Source organism: Panthera pardus, unplaced genomic scaffold (assembly GCF_024362965.1).
Source record: "Panthera pardus isolate Hobbes unplaced genomic scaffold, ASM2436296v1 HiC_scaffold_10, whole genome shotgun sequence".
Lineage (NCBI taxonomy): Eukaryota > Metazoa > Chordata > Mammalia > Carnivora > Felidae > Panthera > Panthera pardus.
In genome coordinates this window covers 72,954,530-72,974,371 of record NW_026526655.1, presented here as the reverse complement: position 1 = coordinate 72,974,371, position 19,842 = coordinate 72,954,530, and the positions used below count along the sequence as shown (strand labels likewise).

Sequence of the window (19,842 nt, the reverse complement as noted above, 5' to 3'; positions counted from 1 at the left end):
ATGCAAATACTGGCTTCCCCTCCAGAGTGCCCAAATCAGTCAGGGTGCTCAGCTGCAAGTGACAGAAACTGACCCTGGCTGATTTAAGCAGAAAAGGAATTTATGATAAAGGATTAGGGGTGCTCATCCAAAATTTGCCAGGAAGTCTGGAGAGCCACGCTCAGAGGTAAGCCAAAATCCCACTGCAGAAGTAGCCCTGGTGATGGAAGTGCCTGCTGTGCCCTTGAGTGCTATGGTGCCACCCCGACCCTGCCCCTAGATGGTGACACTGCAGGCCCCAGGACCCAACCCTGCCACAGCCAGCACTGGCCCTCAGAGGGCTCTCCACGGCCCCTACTTCTTTATGCTGCAGGAAAGCTGCAAAGTACAGCTCCAGGGTTACCCCTTCACCAGGTCATTTTCTCATATCTCTGAAATTTTCACTCTACTAGGCTTCTCTGGAGCCTCTTCTACCATCCACATTGGAGCCCCTGGGTCCCTGACTTCACCATCCAGGAACACTCTATTACAACATTTGTATGGGCATACACGTTAACGAACATAAAACAGGCCCTTTTGTGAGGGTCTATGCCATCCCTATAGATTAAGAAGAAAAAGGCAGGCTGCCTGGGTGGCTCAGTCCATTGGACATCTGACTCTTGATTTTGGCTCAGGTTCCTGAGTTTGAGCCTCGCATCTGGCTCTGTGCTGACAGTGTGGAGCCTGCTTGGGACTTTCTCTCTCTGCCCGCTCCCCAACCTCCATGCCTCATCCCCCCTCCCTCACTCACACAAGCCTCTCATGTCCATGAACCTGTGCATGCACACAGTGTTTCTCTCAAAAATAAACTTTTAGAACAGAAGAGGAGCGCCTGGGTGGCTCAGTTGGTTATGCATCTGACTTCGGATCAGGCCATGATCTCATGGTTGGTGAGTTCGAGCCCCACTTTGGGCTCTGTGCTGACAGCTCAGAGACTGGAGCCTGCTTCTGATTCTGTGTCTCCCTCTCTCTCTGCCCCTCTCCTGCTTGTTCTCTGCCTCTCTCTGTCTCTCAAAAATAAACAAACGTTAAAAAATAAATAAAAAGAAGAAAAGGCAATGTAAAAATCCTGTTTAAAAACATTAGAAGGATGTGTTCAGACTGTATTTAAAAAAACAGTACAGGGGCACCTGGGTGGCTCAGTCGGTTAAGTGGCCAACTTTGGCCCAGGTCATGATCTCATGGTTCGTGAGTTCGAGGCCCACGTCGGGCTCTGTGCTGACAGCTCAGAGCCTGGAGCCTGTTTCAGATTCTGTGTCTCCCTCTCTCTGACCCTCCCCTGTTCATGCTTTGTCTCTCTCTGTCTCAAAAATAAATAAACGTTAAAAAAAATTTTTTTTTTAAAAAACAGTACATGCTAGCGTGCCTGGGTAGCTCAGTCAGTTGAGCATCCAACTCTTGATTTCAACTCAGGTCATGATCCCAGGGTCTTGGGATCGAGTCCCGAGATGGGCTCCGTGCTGTGAGCATGAGACTGCTTGAGATTCTCCCTCTCCCTCTCTCCCTCTCTCCCCTCTCCCTCTCTCCCTCTCTCCCTCTCTCTCCCTCTCTCTCTCCCTCTCTCTCCCCTCTCTCTCCCTCTCTCTCCCTCTCTCTCCCTCTCTCTCCCTCTCTCTCCCTCTCTCTCCCTCTCTCTCCCTCTCTCTCCCTCTCTCTCCCTCTCTCTCCCTCTCTCCCTCTCCCCCTCTCCCTCCCTCCCTCCCTCCCTGCCTCCCTCTCTGCCCTTCCCCTCACTCATGCACTGTCTCTTAAACACACACACACACACACACACACACACAACACAAAACACACATCCATACATGCTGACAAAAAAATCATTAATCTACCCCTAAATATATCCCCACAGTGGGCTCTGATATACCTTGGCTTTTTTATGCCTTATATTGAGTAATTTCTTATAGACATTGTCCAGCTTCTCAGAACAACGCACAACCAGGGATTTACACGTGAGCCGCTGACCTTGCTAAATCAGCAGGTCATTCTCTCAGAGCCCTGTGCCATGTGAGCTCTCTGGCAAAGTCATGGGAAGGGAAACACAGTCTCTGGGCCCATTCAGATTTACCCTACTGGCTTGGCAGAGATGCCCAGGCAGATAAAACTATGGCTAGACTGAGCACAGAGTCAGCATTAAATGTAGAGGCAGATGCTGTTTAGGCTGGCCTCCCCAAAGCTGCCATTCCCATCCCCAGTGAGCAACCGAGATACTGTTCATGCTTGCCAACCTCCCGAATTAGAAAGCTGAGCCTGGCCTACTGTTGTCCAATGAATTTAATGGGCAATGACAAGATCTGAAGGTGATTCAAATGTGCTCATCCCTCGATCATGCTCTCGGGAGAGAAGGTTCTACTGTGGTAGATAAAATTTTCTGTGTGAATTATGAACCACCAGTGAACTATATTTGAAATTTTGCAAATAATAAGCAAGTCCAGATCTCAATTTTCATTCCACAATTGGATGTTGTAAAAAAATAGTGGCCATAATTGTTCCTTCCAGCTTTTTCCATGTTGAGCCTGTGAGAGGCTTATGAAACCAGAATGGAAGGGGAGGCAGGATGCCAGGCAAAGTCGGAGATCTGCCTCTTATTTCATCTGGTACATGGTATAGGTTTGTCGTGCTTCCTGCCTCGGAACCTTGAAATTTTACAGAAAACAAATTTTAATTTGTTATAAAAATGATGACAGTGAGGCTATTTCTTCTAAAAGAAAAGCTAAATCCCATTTGAAAAAGCGAAACAGTCCATATAGTTTATACATGAATACTAACTAGTACAAGATGACTGAATCAGGGGAAAAATCTGTTTAGTACAGCTAATACCCATGAAGAAATCAGCAGTTGATGTCGTGAGATTTTAGCTGGCCTGACAGCCCCTTTTGGGTGGCTGAAACCTTGGGGGAATATGGCTGTGCATTGTGGCAAGGCAGAAAAGCACGAGGCAGGGTGAGGGACCTGCTTGGACTTTAGTGTGCATTGCCCCTGAGCCCGGTGTCTGGGCTCATCCCGTGGCCTGCACTAAAAGCAGAACATGGAGATATCAAGGCAATGGGACTGTAATTGAATGGTGTCCCCCCAAAAGATGTAGAAGTCATCCGAGTACCTGTAAATGTGACCTTATTTGAAGAAAGAGTCTTTACCAAAAATCAAGTCAATGTGAGGTCGTGACCATCCTTACAAAAAAGCAAAATTTGGACACGGAGACCGACACAACAGAGTAGCCAATGTGAAGACACAGGGAAAAGATACTCACCTACAAGCCAAGAACGTCTGAGGCCACCAGAAGCTAGGAGGGAAGCCTGGAGCAGATCGTTCTCTCCCACCTTCAGAGAAAGCTTGGCCCTGCTGACATTGACTTATGAGATAGTAAATTTCCGTTTTTAAGCTACTAAGTTTATGGTACTTTGTTATGGCATCACTAGCAAACTTGTACAGGGAAAAAAACAGTAGGGTTGTACCAGAATGTAAAGTCTGGGAGCATGACCTGGACCAGGAGGTCAGGATTCCACAGAGGCCACAATTCACCCAAACTTCTCTCTCAGTGCTGTGGAAACCACATAGTTGAAGGGAAAAAAAAAAAAAAAGTGAAAGAAAACAAAAAAAAGAGCCTAGGAAGGGTTGAAAGCTCTAAACCTACAGGAGAGGGATGGAGACCAGCTCCGGAGGTAGGCGGAAGTTGCATAGAATCCTGACCAGAGTCCTGGGCTACCATCTCTAGGCGTGTGGAGAGAGCTGCCAGCAGATATTTTGCCAATAGCACAAGAGTAAGACAAGAGTGTGGGGCCTTGGGCCTGCAGAATAAAGGGGACAAGGTCTAAAGGGGAGGTTTTGGTGTTAAGGCAAGCATGTTCAGAGCCAAGAGGCTTGACCCTTTCAAAGAAGGAGAAAGGTGTTCCTCACTCAAATCAAAGTAACTGGGCTGAACGAAAACGGGAAGAAACAATTCTTCAGAAATAAGATTGTGTTCACAATACGTCCGTTTTACCTTCCTAAAAATTAAGTAAAAAGCAAAAAAACCAAACATGTATATTAGTATTCATCACTGGTGGGTCTAGTTTCCTTACTATGTACTGATACCAACAAAACACTTGAGGCTGTTGGAAGATTTTCAACTCTGGCCAGAGAGGGGTACCCCATGTCTGTATGATTACATCACATTAAGAATTTAATTGGCTCCTTTAGGCAAGATTTCTGAATTTTTTCTATTTCCGACAGATAAGCATCAAGCCATAAATCGCATTTTTGATCCAAGGGAAATACCAAGGCAGTTGTCAGTTCAGAAAAGATAAAGTCTGATGGCCAAGGAGTGAATTTACTGAGTCTCGTGTTACATTTGCAAAACAAGCAGAACTGAACTGAGCCTGCAAGTGAAATGGAAATCAGTGTTTCAGAACAAAAATAGAATAATGCATGAACTGTATCCGCTCTTGATCACATCTGAGTAGAGGCGGAGGCACTGGGTTTTCATTTCTGTTTGTCATTCTTGTCTTACCCACACAAAAATGAACTCGCTAACTGAGGTGTAATCATAGTGTCCCCAATGGATCCATCCTCCTAGACAGTTTCAAATCATCTCATAGAACCACATTCAGTTTAAATATGCTTTCCTTGTAACCCATGAAAGGAATGTTACATTCCTCCACCACACAAAATATGAACATTATCCACGTCTCCAAATGAGCAAAAGACTGCCCAGATGTTTGTTACTATGAATCCTCTGGGAAAAAAGAAAGAGAAAAAAACAATCTTTTTTCTTATAAAGAAAACTGTCTCTGATTCTTACAAGAAGGGACTATATATATATATATAGATTCACAAAAAAATCTATAAAATCTTTGGAAATACAAATAATGATGGAAATGCTATATTTTCAGCTTCACTTACCATAGTGGCTGATATTTACCTTATATGATAGAAGAGAAATGCTTCCATATGATGCCCAGCAAAGAATCTCTGAAGTGTGTTACCTGGAACTTTAATCTTATTAGCTCCTAAAGATCTTTAAGGGAAGAGGTCAAAGTTGATTTGTTAAATACCACTAGAGCACTGTTCTTTGGGTTAAAAAGAACTTTACAAAATGTGCAGTAACTAAATAGGGTCACTGAATCATCCAGTTGGGGGACATTTTAATTAGTAACTAGACTCAACCATGAATTAGTTTGATCTTGGTAACAAAAATGATCAAAAGCACTTAATTGAGCATTTTTTAATCTGCTATGTTCTATTGTGTGAAGACAGAGGAAGATACGTACCCACATCCCGATTAAAGAAATGATTAGGATAATTCTACCTAACAAGAATTGTGGTAACAAAGTAGCAACTGTCTATCTGTTGAGGACCTATTATATCCTCGGTGTGGTGCTCAGGCTTTACATGCACCATTTCCTTTATCCTCATAACTCTTTGAGGCAGATGTTTTTATCTCCATTTTACAGTTAAGAAAACTAAGGTTAGGGAAGTACTTGCCAAATATCTCACTGTCAAGAATTGTGAAGGGTCTGAGATTTTACCCTACTTGTAAATTAGTGAACTAGCCTGCCAATTTCATGCATGCTGGCAGAAGACACAAAACTCCTGGGTCAGAGACCCAACAAATTACTTTCCTGGCACAGCAGACATTCTGAGCTTTGTGTACACATCAGTTTCCGAGTTAGAGTGACCTTCATCCCAGTTTGCCCAGAACTGTTTCACTTTCAGCATTAAATGTCCCAGGCAAACCAGAATGGTCGATCACTCTAGTGCCACTTGTCCTCCAAATCCTACAAAGGCAATGGGGAGCAGCCCAGGTGCAATGTTCACGTAGTAAGCCTAACTCACAACTGAGAAACCCCAAGCTCAGGAACCCCACCTCCCCAATCATATAATTGTTAGTAAGGGGTGCCTGGGTAGCTCAGTCAGTTAAGCACCCAACTCTTGGTTCAGGCTCAAGTCATGATCTCATGATTCGTGGGTTCAAGCCCCACATCAGGCTCCATGATGTCAGCATGAAGCCTGCTTGCAATTCTCTCTTTCCCTCTCTCTCTGCCCCTCTCCTGTGCATGTTCTCTCTCTCTTTCTCTCTCTCTCAAAATAAATTAACTTTAAAAATAAAAAATAATAAGATAGTTGTTAGTAAATTTGCCCATTTTTTTTCCCCAAAAGAGATGTTAGTTTTATTATCTTGGGTAACAACAAATGTGCCCAGTACCCTGGAGGGAGAGACTTTATCTTCTATGGCTGTTCACTGTACAAATACCCGTGAAAAGATTATCTGATACAAAAGCTATCACAAGCACAGAAAAGTGAGAGACTCAGAGCTATCTCCCAAGCTTTCATAGCTGATAAGTGGTGAGAATAGCATTCAAATCCAGATTCTTCAGATGTCAAAATCCATGTGCTATCCTGCCTCTTACATTATTCTTCTCAGATTTACAAAGTTAAGGTCAAAAGAGGGTGAGCTTTTCTTCTAGCTGAAGCTTTGAATTCTTAATCATATTTAAAAACGTATGGTATTTTCCATCCTGAATGAACTTATGGAATAGAAATTCGGAGGTATTGCAGAAATGATACTGTAATCCAAAATAAAGTACAATGAGTCTGTTAAGCTGATTTCTAAGGGCTCTTCCTTCCCTGAGAGTCTGTGATTCTCCATCCACATTATTACCACCTGCTATCTCCTCTCCTCTTGTGATGAATGCCTTGCACAATGTTATATTCTTCTGCCTCATTTTGAATCCAGGCAGAATTTTAGCAGCAAAGCTGGGATGTGTATTTTGATACCAGTGTAATTTAAAAACAAATTACATTATAAAAAGAAAACTAAGATGATAGTGCAGAAACTTACTTTTTTTTTTTTTTAAGTAATCTCTATGCCCAATGTGAACTCAAGAATTCAAGATCAAGAGTTACATACTCTACCAACTGAGTCAGCCAGGCACCCCTCACATTTTTTCTTTTTTTTTTTTTTTTTTTTTTTAATTTTTTTTTTTTCAACGTTTTTTTTTTATTTATTTTTGGGACAGAGAGAGACAGAGCATGAACGGGGGAGGGGCAGAGAGAGAGGGAGACACAGAATCTGAAACAGGCTCCAGGCTCCGAGCCATCAGCCCAGAGCCTGACGCGGGGCTCGAACTCACAGACCGCGAGATCGTGACCTGGCTGAAGTCGGACGCTCAACCGACTGCGCCACCCAGGCGCCCCACATTTTTTCTTTTTTGACAAATTTTCATTAATTGTGCAATGGTAACCAAAGCATCAAATAAGTGTGACTTTTTAGGCAAAGCTTAAAGTATATATTTTCTCTAATATTGAGATCAAATTTCCTTTTTGTTTAACTCAAGGCTTTAGCAGGGGAGGATATTACTGTATGCTTTAAAAGGTTATTTTGAATTCCGTTCTACATAGAGCTGGTTTTTTTCTCTATTGCTCTCCAAAGATCAAAGAAAGATGAAAAGAAAAACCAAATAAGCAAACAGAGAACAAAGGAGTTTCTGTATTGCCTAAGTGACAATTTGCTATAAGGACATTGTGGCAAAATAGGTGCACAAAAGGTAAGCAAATATGAAAAAGGTGATCAAAAATAATGCATCCTTCAAAGAGGTAGCTGATGATCAGGAGACCCTTAGGACATGATCGCATCACCCCCAACCACGTGGATTATGTAGAAACAATTATGGTTCCCATTCTGGGATCTCCAGGCTGCTCAGGGGCTCTAAAGATTAGCACTCATGACCCACAGCTATTTTCAGTGCCACAAAATTATCCCCTCTCCCAGCAGGGGCTTCCCACACCATCCATCCAAATGCATGGAGCAGCAGAGATACCACAGCGGATGGTGTAAATTTTGGCAGACTAAAGAGCACTCATCCCACCTAAAAATACTCAAATTCAATTTAAGCAAAACTGCTCAAATAGACTCTGAGCTAATCTGGGCCGTCAGAGGGCCAAACCGCAACCTTGCCTCCCCGGCTAGCTCACACACATTTTGTTGAGACTTCAGCAGTAGTGAAGAAATGCCCCCACCAAAGCTTTGGTCTATACATCTAATGAAGAAAAGTAGAAATATGACTTTATTATCAAATGCAGTTTGGCTCAAAAATCTTTCAGAACATGGAGTCTGTGGGATAGAAAATAATGAAAGCGGTGTTTAGAATCGAGCTATTTTTCTCTCCCAATGAACTGGGATCTGGCATGCTAGGGAGAGCACCAGAGTTCATTTGGATTGTGCAAGAAAGTTTAAGAAAAGTTGATTTTCAGTAGGCTTATTTTTAGAGGAAAAAACTCTTGAGCGCTCCATTTTCTACTCCCCGACACAAAGCATAAAGATGCTGCTGGCTGAGGAAGTACAGGCACACAAGCTTTATTGACATTTCTGCTTGTAATTGAATGGGCTTCGGCAAAGGATATTGCTGCTTTTCTGAAGCGTTTCCTGCTGGCTTCAAAACACAGAAGGCTGGCATTTAAGTAGGGCCCAGTTATCTAGACCACTTTGCTCTTGAAATCAGCACCCCTCCCCCTCCTGACTCCCACACTCCACCACCCAACTTTCATCTTATACAAGGTATTCTTTGCATCTTCTTTCTTTCTTCTCTCTCTTCTGCCCAATTTTTGACATTTCCATTCTTTGCCTGCTGCCATAGCTATTTTCTGACCTTTTCCATAGTTCACAGGTTTAAGATTCTTTTCTTGTCATTTCTGTTTTCGTGGAATACACACTGGTCACAGAGGAGAAATGTTAAAATTACTGTTTATCACAAGTGATTGGCGTTTTGTCTTCCAAGTGCATCAGGAAGATTCTTAGGTGACCTGGATTAGAAAGGCCACCCTTTCTGAGGTGGCATTCTGGAAGCTGGAGAAGTCAACTTTCCAGGTGACCGTTCCTGATACCACACAATTAAGATCAAAACGCCTCTCACCACTGTCCTTCCTAATATTCTCAGCACCAACAACATGCATTTATTTTGTGCCAACCACATGCTATGTGATCTGAGTAACAAGCAGATTCCACTTTCCTAATCCCCATCCCCACAAGCTCATGCAAAGATAAAAAGGCAGATGTTACAAATTATCCTGTGTTAAAATCCACCCAGGGGCCAAAGAGACCCAGAATCTAGACCCAAGGTTCTTGTCCTGACTTTCTACATCTTAAAAATCTGTGACTTTCCCCACACCTACACGGACACAGGATTTCAAATGGCATATATTAAAATGCTTTTATTTTTTTACTTTTTTAATTTTTTTAATGTTTAATTTTGAGAAGGAGAAAGAGACATAGTGCGAGTGGGGGAGAGGCAGAGAGAGAGGGAGACACAGAATCTGAAGCAGGCCTCAGGCTCTGAGCTGTCAGCACAGAGCCATGTGGGGCTCGAACTCATGAACTGCGAGATCATGACCAGAGCCAAAGTCAGGTGCTTAACCGACTGAGCCACCCAGGTGCCCCGAAGGGACTATTTTTTTAAATCTATATTTAGTTGTGGTCTTATATGAAAGAAGGAATTGTTTTATCGTTATCTACCTTGAAAAGGTTTTTTATTCAGAAATCAGACTATTGGGTAATGTAATCCACAAAATTTATTAATGACCTACTATAAAATGTTAACATATATATGTGTGTCTTATTTTTTTAATCTCCAACCAATGTTACTAAAGAGCATATTTTTGTAGGACAACACGCATTTTCTCACTACTTCTCTTCAACCACAGTTGAAATAAAATTCTACAAGGTCTGTCAGTATCTTCGGATTTCTATTAATTTTTCAATTTCTAAAGTGCATCGTTCACCACATACACCCACAGCACAATCTCCAAGAGAGAACAGAGCACATATGCCTCCTTTCCAAGCCCGTCTACTCCCAACCTACACCAGCACACATCTTCAACTTGAAGACAAATTATTGCCCTTTCTTTCCTACCCACAGGGAAGAAGGGGCTCAGAGGAGGGGCATCTGTGGAAATCTTCCAAAGAAGAGACTTTGCATGCAATGTCATCAGTTTATCATTTCATGTTTCATAACAGGATTATCATAAGTTATGTTTAGGAAAGTCATTCTTTATGGTTAAAGTAGGATTAACTAATAGGATTGAGAGAAACTTAAAACCATTCAGAAAATAAGATTATTCACGGTTGTATTTCTCTGTATTTGAATAATGGAGAATTATCTCTTACCCAAAATGACCATGAAGTTCAGCTCACCTAAATGTATAAGCACTAGAAACATTGCAGATAGTTGTGGAATAGCGTTAGAGAAAGCATTTCCCATTGAGAAACCTCGGAGGCCACTTGTCCTTGAAGAAATATAGTTTTTAATGCAGCACAAAGCAAAGAAACATGATTCCCTTTCAACAAGTACTTCTTGAGGACCCGTGGGGTGGTCCAAATCCGGGATACCCTGAAACTTCATTCATCAACTGTGCAAAGCATTATAGCTGGGGCGATGGGGGTATTAGGAACATCTCACATACTGGCATCAGCCAGAGCAGGGTGGGGCAGAGAGAAGAGGAAAGTGAAAGCTTAGAGACCAGAAGACACTCAGGAACTGAGAGCCAGCATGACCACAGCTGAGACATCAGGCACCAGAAGCGCCTGGAAAGACATTTTTCCAAGCTCTTTGACTTTCACTAACACTTCAGAGGCAGTTGGCAGAAGCATTTTTAAAAGTGAGATGTAATAAGCAAGATGAAGAAATCTTTATTCGAAGTCAAATGAAAAGGACAAGAAGGTAGAAAAATGCCTGAAATAAAAATGCATTTGACACAGTGAGCCAGCATATATGTCCCACACATAACTGACCTTAACAGTAAAAGGAACTTGAACCAAAAGAACCTTTTGTGCTGAGCTTTTTACTGTAGTTAAATATGAAAGCCATCTCCCCACGTCCCATATTCTCTCCTCCTAATATGAAGTTGTGGGTTGAGTGCTCCTCTGGCAGTTCATTTTCTACAGTGATAAGTTTTGTTTTCTGTATCTAATAGCGTTCTTCAAAAGCAGAATGTTAGCTAAACTGCCAGATCAAATTCAACAGAATACTCAGACAACCAGGTTTTATGTTCTTTGGACTTAATTCAACAGGAAGTGCACAATAACACCCCTGAAGTATACTTGCCAAAAAAAAAAATCAAACCCGAATCAGATCAAACCTTCAGATCTAAACACCAATTTGCAGGAAATACAAGAGAAGGAAAAACATGTTAAATAGCAATATGACAAATCTAACAAAATCTAGAATGTGGCAACTTCTACAGGACTACAAACCCAGCTTCTTAAACAATTGCAAGGAAGAAAATAAGGGAAGGGAACCTATAGATTTAAAAGACTTACCAGATGCATCGACCAAGTGCAAAGTGTGCATTGGTTTGGATTCTGGTGTGAACAAACCATCTATAACAAAAAATTTGTGAGACAATCAGGCAAATTGGAATGCTTACTAAATATTTGGTGACATTGGTGGTTCAGTCCATTAAGCATCCAAATTTGGCTCAGGTCATGACGTCACAGTTCATAGGTTCGAGCCCCGTGTTGGGTCACCTGTGCTGACAGCTCTGAGCCCGGAACCTGCTTCGGATTCTGTGTCTCTATTTCTCTCTGCCCCTCCCCTGCTCATGTTCTCTCTCTTTCTCTCTCTCTCGTTCTGTCTCTCAAAAATAAACATTAAAAATTTTTAATATTTGATGATATTAAAGAATGACAATTAATTTCACTTAGAAACATAAGAGTACTATTTTAAAACAATAGTTTGGGGCGCCTGGGTGGCTCAGTCGGTTAAGCGTCCGACTTCGGCTCAGGTCATGATCTCACAGTTCGTGAGTTCGAGCCCCGCGTCGAGCCCCGCGTCGGGCTCTGTGCTGACGGCTCGGAGCCTGGAGCCTGTTTCAGATTCTGTATCTCCCTTTCTCTCTGCCCCTCCCCTGCTCATGCTCTGTCTCTCTCTGTCTCAAAAATAAATAAACATTAAAAAAAATAATAATAATAAAAATAAGTAAATAAAACAATAGCAATTATTATGGCAAAATGATAGAATGCCAGGGATTTTGCATCTAACTAGTCCAAGAGGGAAGTTTCGTGTGAAGGTAGAGGTAGCAAGAGGAGGGTATAGATGAAGTAAGACCGGCCATGTGTGGGTGATTGCCGAAGCTAGGTACTGAGTGCCCATGGAAGTTGGTTATGCTGTTTCTTCTACTTCAGTGTGTGTTTGAAAATATCAATAATAAAAGGTTTTTATTTAGTGAATATATAACAACATTAAAAATAACAAAATTTGTTCTAGGGGAGACTTTTGACATATACATTGATAATTTATACATATTTTCTCATTTACACAAGAAAATTATCAAAGCATTGCTTGTTACCCTAACAGCTTACAGAGAGTTTCTAACAAGCAATAATCAAAATGACCCAAACACCCACAAATCAATAGAAGAATCAACATAATTTGAATAAACATTTCACAACAAAAAAAGTACAAATGCGTCTTAAATATGAAAAATTTTACAACTTCACTTCATACTAAGAGAAATGCAAATTAAAAACAAAATTAAATACTATTTTTCTCCTATCAGCTTGACAAAGATCAAAAGTTGACATATTGGCAAGACAATGGTGACAAAGGCATTCATATATTTCTAGTAGGAATTGCTCTCCAATATTTATGGAAGGCAATTTGTCAGTATCAGTCTTACAAATGCACCTACTTTTTATTTTTGTTTAAGTAGCCTCCATGCCTAGCATAGAGCCCAATACCAGGCTTGAACTCATGACCCCGAATTCAAGACCTGCACCGAGATCAAGAGTTGGATGCTTAACCTACTGAGCTACCCAGGCACCCCAGCACCCACATTTTGATATGCCAATCTACTTCTAGGAATTTAGCTTACAAATAAACTGTCACACACAGGCAAAGTTGCCTTTGTACAAGGTTATTCACTACAACGTTTTTTGAAATAGTAAAGGGTTACAAACAACGTAAATCTTTATAGAAAGGCACTGGTAAAATAAATTCTGATCCATGCGTAAAATGGAAGGCTATAAAATCACTAAATAACAGCAAAGCTTTTATTTCTGATTAGGAAACTATCTTTAAGATATATGTTCACTGGGAAGCATTAAGTATATAATAATGTACATAAGGTACCTAATATATATGTTATATATGTAAACATATATATATATAACGTATATATGTTATATAACATATATAAGCATATGTTATATATAAAACATGTTTTATAATATATATAGCATATATATTATACTATATATAAATATATATTGTATAATATATAAACATATATATTAATAATTTCTTAATGTCTAAAATACCTTAGGAAACTGATTACTTTGTTTGCTCCAGAGCAGAGACCTTGAGGTTGCTGGAGAAGTGATCAGAGGAAGAAGGGCATATAGATTCACTATACCTTTTTGTAACTTTTGAGTTTTGAATTACATGAATGTATTATCTATTTAATCAATTAAAATTTTTTTAATCTTCAGAGATGTTAAATTGACTAATTTGTAAGAGACTTAAGACAGGTGTTGTCGATATACAATAAGTACTTAAATGGGAAGGTTTTCCCAACAGTAGAATGGGACTTCCAGAAGAAAAGGGGCCATCACATGACTACAGGGCTCAGGATCCATGTAAAGAGATTCCCAGGCGGGCCGCCTGGGTGGCTCAGTTGGTTGGGTGTCCGACTTCAGCTCAGGTCATGATCTCATGGTTTGTGAGTTTGAACCCTGCATTGGGCTCTGTGCTGGACAGCTCAGAGCCTGGAGTCTGCTTCAGATTCTGTCTTCCTCTCTCTCTGCCCCTCCCCTGCTCCCCAGGCCCCCCCAATAAACATTTTTTTCTTAATTACAGCAAAAATATCTGCTATGGATTTCCAGCTCTAGTTTTTCCTCTGACAGAAAAGGCAGGGACGGCCTTGGGCGGGAGGAGAAGGAAACCATCAGCAGAGCGGATACAGCCAAACACTGACCCACAAAATGCTGGTGGCTGGCAACCTTGCAAGGCCATCTCTTTCCCATGGCCTGTCTGGCTACAGTCAGAGCTCCTTTCTCAATCTTTGGTACCAGAACCTTTCTAACACACAGAAAAGGTGCCCATTCCTGTGATGTGTATGACCTATTGGTAGCATCTACTGCTCAGAATGTGATGCTGTGGGGCTGTTTTCTTATCAGTGCGGTATGCAGATTCCCAGTGTGACTTTCCAGATGCTTAATGGGTCAAGCTCCTGGACGATAGTAAACATGGGGCCAGCAGTGGGTCAATAGCAGCTTCCAATCATTTCTCTGCCATTTTACAATGTGTAACAACTCATTTGACTCTCTTTATCTCTTTTTATGGCCTTTTCCCACCTGTAAAGTGAAGTAAATACATTTTTACTTTGTAGGAGTTGGGCAAGGTAGGGATTTGCAGAAATTAGTGTTTTCATTAATCTTCTCAAGTGCACTTCCACAAACAAGTGACTATTACCATCTTCTAATGAAGACTGTTTGTCTCTTCGCTCTAACACCCACCGATAAGCCTCCAAGGCCCAAGGCAAGGGAAAGTATACTCATCACTGTTTGCCTTATTATCAAGATCAACTAACATCAAAGCTATGCTTACATGCCATCCTGCACACAGAATCAAGACTCGTTGCTGGGGTATTCTCCTATCTGCAAACGTGTCTCCCTGCATAACTCAGAGGAAACATCCCCACATACACCTCTGAATTACTAATGGATTCTTTGTTTTGGGTCTGGCAAGTAGAGAGAGAACACAGCACAAGTTTTCTGCTACAGAATGCAAGGACTTAAAAATGTCCCTGAAGGAAAGGAATATCCCAGTGCTTTGGAGAAAGAGGGGAGAGAAGGGCATACTACATTTTAAAAACAGACAAAGGAAGCTGGTGAACCCAGGGCAGGCACCAGAGGCTCAGAAACATCTTGCAAAAACAGGAGACAGGGCCCCTTGAAGGGGGCTTCCTTATCAACCACCTCCCACCCGAGAGTCATCCCCTTCCTGGTTGGCTTTCTTGCGGTGACAGTCTGACATATATCTCTCATACTTTCAGAACTGGGCATTAGATACTGTATATAACTAATGTTAAGAGGAAAAATCTAAAGATGAAATGCAACTGCTAAACTGTGATTGTATGAAGAAGGTAATAATGGCTCCCCACATACAAATTAAAAGAAGAGAGTACTACGATGAAAGTGTCATAATTTTAAAATATTATTAACGTCTTTAATGTTATATTGTCCTTTCACTTAAAAGACAAAAAAAAAGCTATCTGGCAACTTCACTGTTATGAGAAGCCATTTTACAAGGCTTTCAGCATTACTAAGCACCATTTCAAATACTTTGGTCCTAGCAGGAACTACTCTCCCATTGCAGTTAACCAGACCAATATCCCTCTTAAAATGAGGTTTACAAGCCTATTTAAAGGGTAATAACACGTTGCCTTCTTTGGATGAGACTTTCATCCTGATGGAGGCTCTAGTCCATCCTCAGAGTAAAGAATCCAGGTTATACTCATGTCACAGCCTGCAAAACAGGTCTGCGTTTTGAATGACTTACACAAGATAGAGTGAGAGAGGACCCTACCACCCTAAGTGGGCTGCCCCACGGTGGTGCACCTGCCCCAAGGGAATCAGAATTGGGATTCCAGGCCTCCTGTTCCTGTGGAAGCAGAGATAGTGGCAGAGTGGGGAAGACCATGCTGGCAGAGATGGGGAAGGAAAAACACATTGTCCTCATTTTTGCTTTTCCCCTCTTCTTCTCACGTTTCTATATAGTAAAACAGGTTGGTTGTCTCTTCGTGGTTTATGCCACTCCTTTATTTACTCCCACATACGGTCTTGTTAATAACTGGTAGATATTTCTATCTGGGGGGTAAAAGGAAACAAACGCCCTATCCATCTGTGAGGCTCATGTTAAATATGTAGGGTTGGGGGGCGCCTGGGTGGCTCAGTCGGTTAAGCGGCCGACTTCGGTTCAGGTCATGATCTCGCGGTCCGTGGATTCGAGCCCCGCATCGGGCTCTGGGCTGACAGCTCAGAGCCTGGAGACTGTTTCGGATTCTGTGTCTCCCTCTCTCTCTGACCCTCCCCTGCTCATGCTCTGTCTCTCTCTGTCTCAAAAATAAATAAAACGTTAAAAAAAAAATTTAAATATGTAGGGTTGGGAAGGATAGAATCTAGAGGGGATGCCCCATGGATTCTAATTACTTACACCCTTCACATTTCCTTGGTTTGCCCTCCTTCACCATCACCTCCCGGACGACATCACTGCTGTTAGCTCAGATCATACTGTTGAAGGCCTTGCTTGTAAATGAGGTGAAAAAGAACCTACTTAATATAACTTCATGGTAAAGTAAGCATTTGCTCAAAAGAAGCCTTCCTTGCCTGGACATGCATTATATTCTATCCAATCAGTTGGGCTGCCCTCAGTACAGCCTCTCCTAAGGGATGGCTGCCCTTTGATGCCCTCCTGGCTTTCTGCACCTTGCAGAAAAGGAGGCCAATCAATGAGTTCTGGACAACAAGCAATCACACATCTAGGTTTTATGCTACAGACCCATGCCATCCAATACAGTAGCCACAAGCCACATGTATCTATTTATAGTAATATTTAAATTTTAATTAAAATTATTTAACTTTAACAAATTTAAATTTTGATTTCTCCATTACACCAGCCACATTTCAAGTGCCCAAATCAAATGTGGCTTGTGGCTACCCTACTGGTCTGAGCAGATACAGAACATTTCCACCATCGCAGAAATTTCTATTGTCAGCTACAGAAGGAATCCTCTTAGCTTTCTTCTCATCTCATCTTCTACATCCCCTATGAGACTGTGAGATTCTCTGAAAGTGGGGGTGGGGTTTTGTCACCTCTAAACCCCAGCTTCTTGTCCAGGGCTCTGAGGGAAGGCACTCACAAAATATTTGCTAGATGGTATGGATGATCCCTCCTTTTTGCTCCCACAGCATGTACCTACTTTGGTCAAAACACTTTAACATACTTTTTCCCTGAAAAAAGGTTTTATTGATTTGTATTGATTTTAAAAGTAATACAGAAAAATAGAAGATAACAAAAATCAACAGGTAATATTCTTACCTATATACAACCACTCTTAACATTTTGAAATATTTTCATTCATTATTTAACAAATAGATATTTTTGTTGTTTACTGAGGTATAATTTGCACACAGTAAAATTCACTTTTATATGATCTACGTATGATATGTGACAAATGGAATTGCCGCCACAATCTCTTGACTATTTCTAACAGCCTTGAAAGTCCCCTCCTGCCTCTTTGTGGCTAAACCACTCTCTCCACCCCCTCCTCTGGCAATCAAATCTGATTTCTGGTCCTATAGTTTTGACTTTTCAAGAATGTCATATAAATGGAGTTATATAGTAACTGGCTCTTTTAGTCTTCTTTCATTTAGCATAATGCTTTTGAGATTCATCCATGTTATTGCATGTAATTATCTGTTCATTTTTTATTATTGTGGAGTAGTTTTCTATTGTATGGATACACCACAATCTGTGTATCTGTCCTACATTTGATGGATTTGGGGGTTGTTTATAACTTTTGTCCATTATGAATAGGAGCTGTTAAAACATTCAGATGTAGATTTTTGTGCATGCATGTGTTTTCATTTCTCTTGGAAAAATTCCTAGGAATTGGATTGTTAGTCACACAGTAAGTGTATGACTAATGTTACAAGATATTTTACAGGAAACTGCCATACAGGCTTTCAAAGTGGCTTTTCCGATTGGCCTTCCCACCAGCTGTGTATGAGAGTTTCGGTTGCTCCGCATATTCATCAGGATGCTATATTTTCCTTTTCTTTCTTTTTTTCTTTTTTTTTTTTTGTTTGAGCCATTCTTATACATGTGTAATGTATTTCATTGTGGAGTTCATTTGTATTTCCCTATGATTAATGATGTTGAACATCTTTTATGTGTTTATTTGTTGTCAATATCTCTACTGTGTGAAGTTTTTGTTTTAATCTTTTGCTCACTTTGTTAAATTGGGTTGTTCATTTTCTTATTACTGAGTTGTTTCTTTATGTATTCTCAATGCCAGCACTTACTAGAAATGTGTTCTACACATATTTTATTTGCCCTTCAGTTTGTGGCTGGTCTTCATTTCCTTAACAATGTTTTCTGAAGAGCAGAGGTTTTGGATTTTATGTCTTTTTGCTTTTGTTTTTGGTTTTTTTTTTGTTTTTTTTTTTTTGAAGTGTAGAAGTCTCTAATTATACTGAAGAACAAAGAAATATTTCTAAGTAACTGCCATATGCTCAACTTTGATCAGCACTGGAGATACAATAAAGCTTAAATTTAGATTTTTTCTTGTTAACAAAATTGGCATCTATTGGCTCCTAGCCTACTTTTTCACTGTCTTATCATGAATAGTTTCACATCATTAAATATTATTTGAAAACATGACATGTAATGTGTACCTAGTATTCTCATGGCTATATCTTAACTATCCCACTGTATTTGGGAATGTTTATATTGATGCCAATCAATTCTAAAAAATAAAGAAAAAAACACATGATTGCCATCCTTGTGAAGAAGTCTCTGTGCACATCCCCAATTATCTTCTTAGTATGAATGTTCACAATGACAAAAGCTGGGGCGAAGGCATAGTGCTTTGTTTTCTAAGTGTCTCTTCAGAAAGACTACGGATGTCTCCAAACAAAAATCTTGACCTCCTTGTCGCACCAGAATGCAACCGAGAGCCTGTCACATTGTAGATGCACTGTATATACTTGATGGATGAATAGTTGGTGAGAAAAAGAATTCCACTGAACTTCATCCTCTCCCCTGCCTCTGGCAAAAGAAAACAGGAGTTCCCTTAGCCGTCTACCTTGCCTTCTGAGATAAAGGGAACAAGAAGAAAGCTTTCTTGTAAGAGAAAACTTGCCAAGGAGATGGAGGTTCCCAGAAAGAGAGGTGACAAGCCCTGTTGCTGCTCGGCAATGCCCTGAAGGGGCCCCTCCCCCAGCCCATATAAAGCCAGGGTGCAGTGGGGCAGCAGCTGGCGCTCAGCCTCCAGAGCACCGGACTGGCATTGACACTGGCACACGCTATGGCAAATGAAGTGCAAGTCCTGCTCTCCCCGCTGAAAGGGGGGCATCCTCCTGCAGGTAGGCTACCCACCTGCCCTCCATCCTGCAGATGACCTCACTGGCCTCACTGCTGTCGCTGCTCCTCTTTCCACCAACACCTTCGGGGGAGGCACCCCAACAGAGTGGAGGTTCTTAACATCCACTGTTGCTTTAACTTCATGCAACCTGCTTTCCCCCTATGTCTTTTTCAACCTTCTGGGCTTGTGTGCAAACCACCTGGGGGTTTGTCAAGCCCCAGCTGAATTAAAAGCTAATGATCTAGGAAGGTATAAGGGACTCAGTGCTCGTGAAAAGGGATCTTCCCTTTCTGGCTGGAGATTAGCAGTGACACATCCACAGGAAGGTGATTGCCATGGCAACCTTCCTCCCAAGAAGTTCCAACCCTAAGACTCAGTCACCCCAAGATGCCTGTACATCATCTGACTTTGTACCCAGGCAAACCAGTTTCCACAAAGAGGACAGCAACTTTATTTTTCTCTCTTTCTCTTCAGGCTTTGGGATTGGGCAGTGCTATCAATAACGTAGTTTACCTTGTTATCAAACTAAGGAGCACTTTTTAATAAGGACCCAAGCACTGGAGGGGACTGACTAGAAAAGGTAGCAATCAACGTGTTTTGCAAAGTAGCCACAGTTTTCTCTCTTTTTTTTTTAACTTATGCTCTCTGAAATATGGAAATTAGTTTTATTGTACTTAACCATATGTTCATATAGATTGGCTGAGGTAT

General features: G+C 41.2%; 1 protein-coding gene across 4 annotated transcripts in view; it reads left to right on the top strand.

Annotated features, from left to right (window-relative positions):
- Nucleotides 1-19,000: 19,000 nt before the first annotated feature.
- Nucleotides 19,001-19,842, top strand: part of DAPL1 (death associated protein like 1) — a 49,730-nt gene continuing 48,888 nt past the window's right edge. For all 4 annotated transcript variants that reach the window (XM_019457128.2, XM_019457135.2, XM_053908526.1 and 1 more), the window contains exon 1: nt 19,001-19,135. In XM_019457128.2, the coding sequence (XP_019312673.1) occupies nt 19,078-19,135 (58 nt within the window). In that variant the 5' untranslated portion in view covers nt 19,001-19,077. The remainder of the gene's footprint in view (nt 19,136-19,842) is intronic.